The 1,154-nt window shown below is 38.8% G+C and overlaps 1 protein-coding gene across 1 annotated transcript; it reads left to right on the plus strand.

Moving 5' to 3' along the window:
• Nucleotides 1-356: 356 nt before the first annotated feature.
• Nucleotides 357-1,154, plus strand: LOC127979613 (gap junction beta-4 protein-like). The gene has a single exon (XM_052585194.1). The coding sequence runs from the start codon at nucleotides 378-380 to the stop codon at nucleotides 1,152-1,154; it is 777 nt and encodes a 258-aa protein (XP_052441154.1). The 5' UTR covers nucleotides 357-377.

A 1,154-nucleotide genomic window follows, 5' to 3' on the forward strand; every position in this document is an offset into this window, starting at 1 on the left:
GAAATTCAGAAAAAAAAGAACCACATATTGATGAATCAATACATGAAAATTATGTATCTGTGTCCTGTTATTTATCCTTTGGTACGCATTTCAGGAAAAAAAAATGGTTAGGATTCAGGTGTATTTGCAAATAGTGATTAATCCTGATTAATCCACTGAAAATTCTGATTAATTTGATTAAAAATTTTAATCATTTGACAGCCCTAATATATATATATATATATATATTTATTGTCTTTATTGGTTGGCTGTATTCCTTAATTGTATTGTACATTCTCAGATACTGCCATTGAACTAAGAATTTATTTTTTTATTTTTATTTTTTTTGTAGGAGTAACATCCTGGTATGAGTAAGACGTCTGTTAGTGGTGGCAGACATGAACTGGTTGTCCCTACAGGTCTTGCTTGGCGGTGTCAGCCAGTACTCCACAGTCTTTGGACGTGTCTGGCTATCTGTGGTGTTTATCTTCCGTGTCCTGGTGTTTGTGGTGGCTGCTCAGCAGGTGTGGACTGATGAACAGAAAGACTTCATCTGCAACACTGAACAGCCGGGTTGTACTAACGTTTGCTATGACAATTTTTTCCCCATCTCCCACATCCGTCTATGGGCTCTCCAGATCATTTTTGTCACTTGTCCGTCTCTCATGGTGGCCGCTCACGTCAAGTATCGTGAAATGAGGGATCAAAAGTACACCAATGTCCACAAGGGTGAACACCTGTACGCCAACCCAGGGAAGAAGCGTGGAGGGTTGTGGTACACCTACATACTCAGCCTGGTTTTCAAAGCCGGCTTTGATGCAGGCTTCCTTTATATTTTGTATATAATTTATCAATTCGATATGCCAGTACTCACAAAATGTTCTGTGGAACCTTGTCCAAATACAGTTGACTGCTACATCTCCCGTCCTACAGAAAAGAAAATATTTACCCTCTTTATGGTGGTCACCTCTTCGGTATGCATCTTTATGTGTATCTGTGAGATTTTCTATCTGATTACCAAAAAAGTTCAAAAGTGCCTTCTCAGAAAGCAAGAACTGAAACCCGTCAGAAAGCCCAATTACATTCGGGTGGATCCTACAGCCTCATCAAACAAGAATTTCAGCAAATCTGAAGAGGAATTTTTTTCAAGATTGCTATATGATCACTTCTCTTGA

The sequence above is a fragment of the Carassius gibelio genome, chromosome B19 (assembly GCF_023724105.1).
Source record: "Carassius gibelio isolate Cgi1373 ecotype wild population from Czech Republic chromosome B19, carGib1.2-hapl.c, whole genome shotgun sequence".
NCBI lineage: Eukaryota > Metazoa > Chordata > Actinopteri > Cypriniformes > Cyprinidae > Carassius > Carassius gibelio.

Excerpts from the sequence above, each read along its gene's own strand:
- LOC127979613 (XM_052585194.1), top strand. The coding sequence starts at position 378 with ATGAACTGGTTGTCCCTACAGGTCTTGCTTGGCGGTGTCAGCCAGTAC.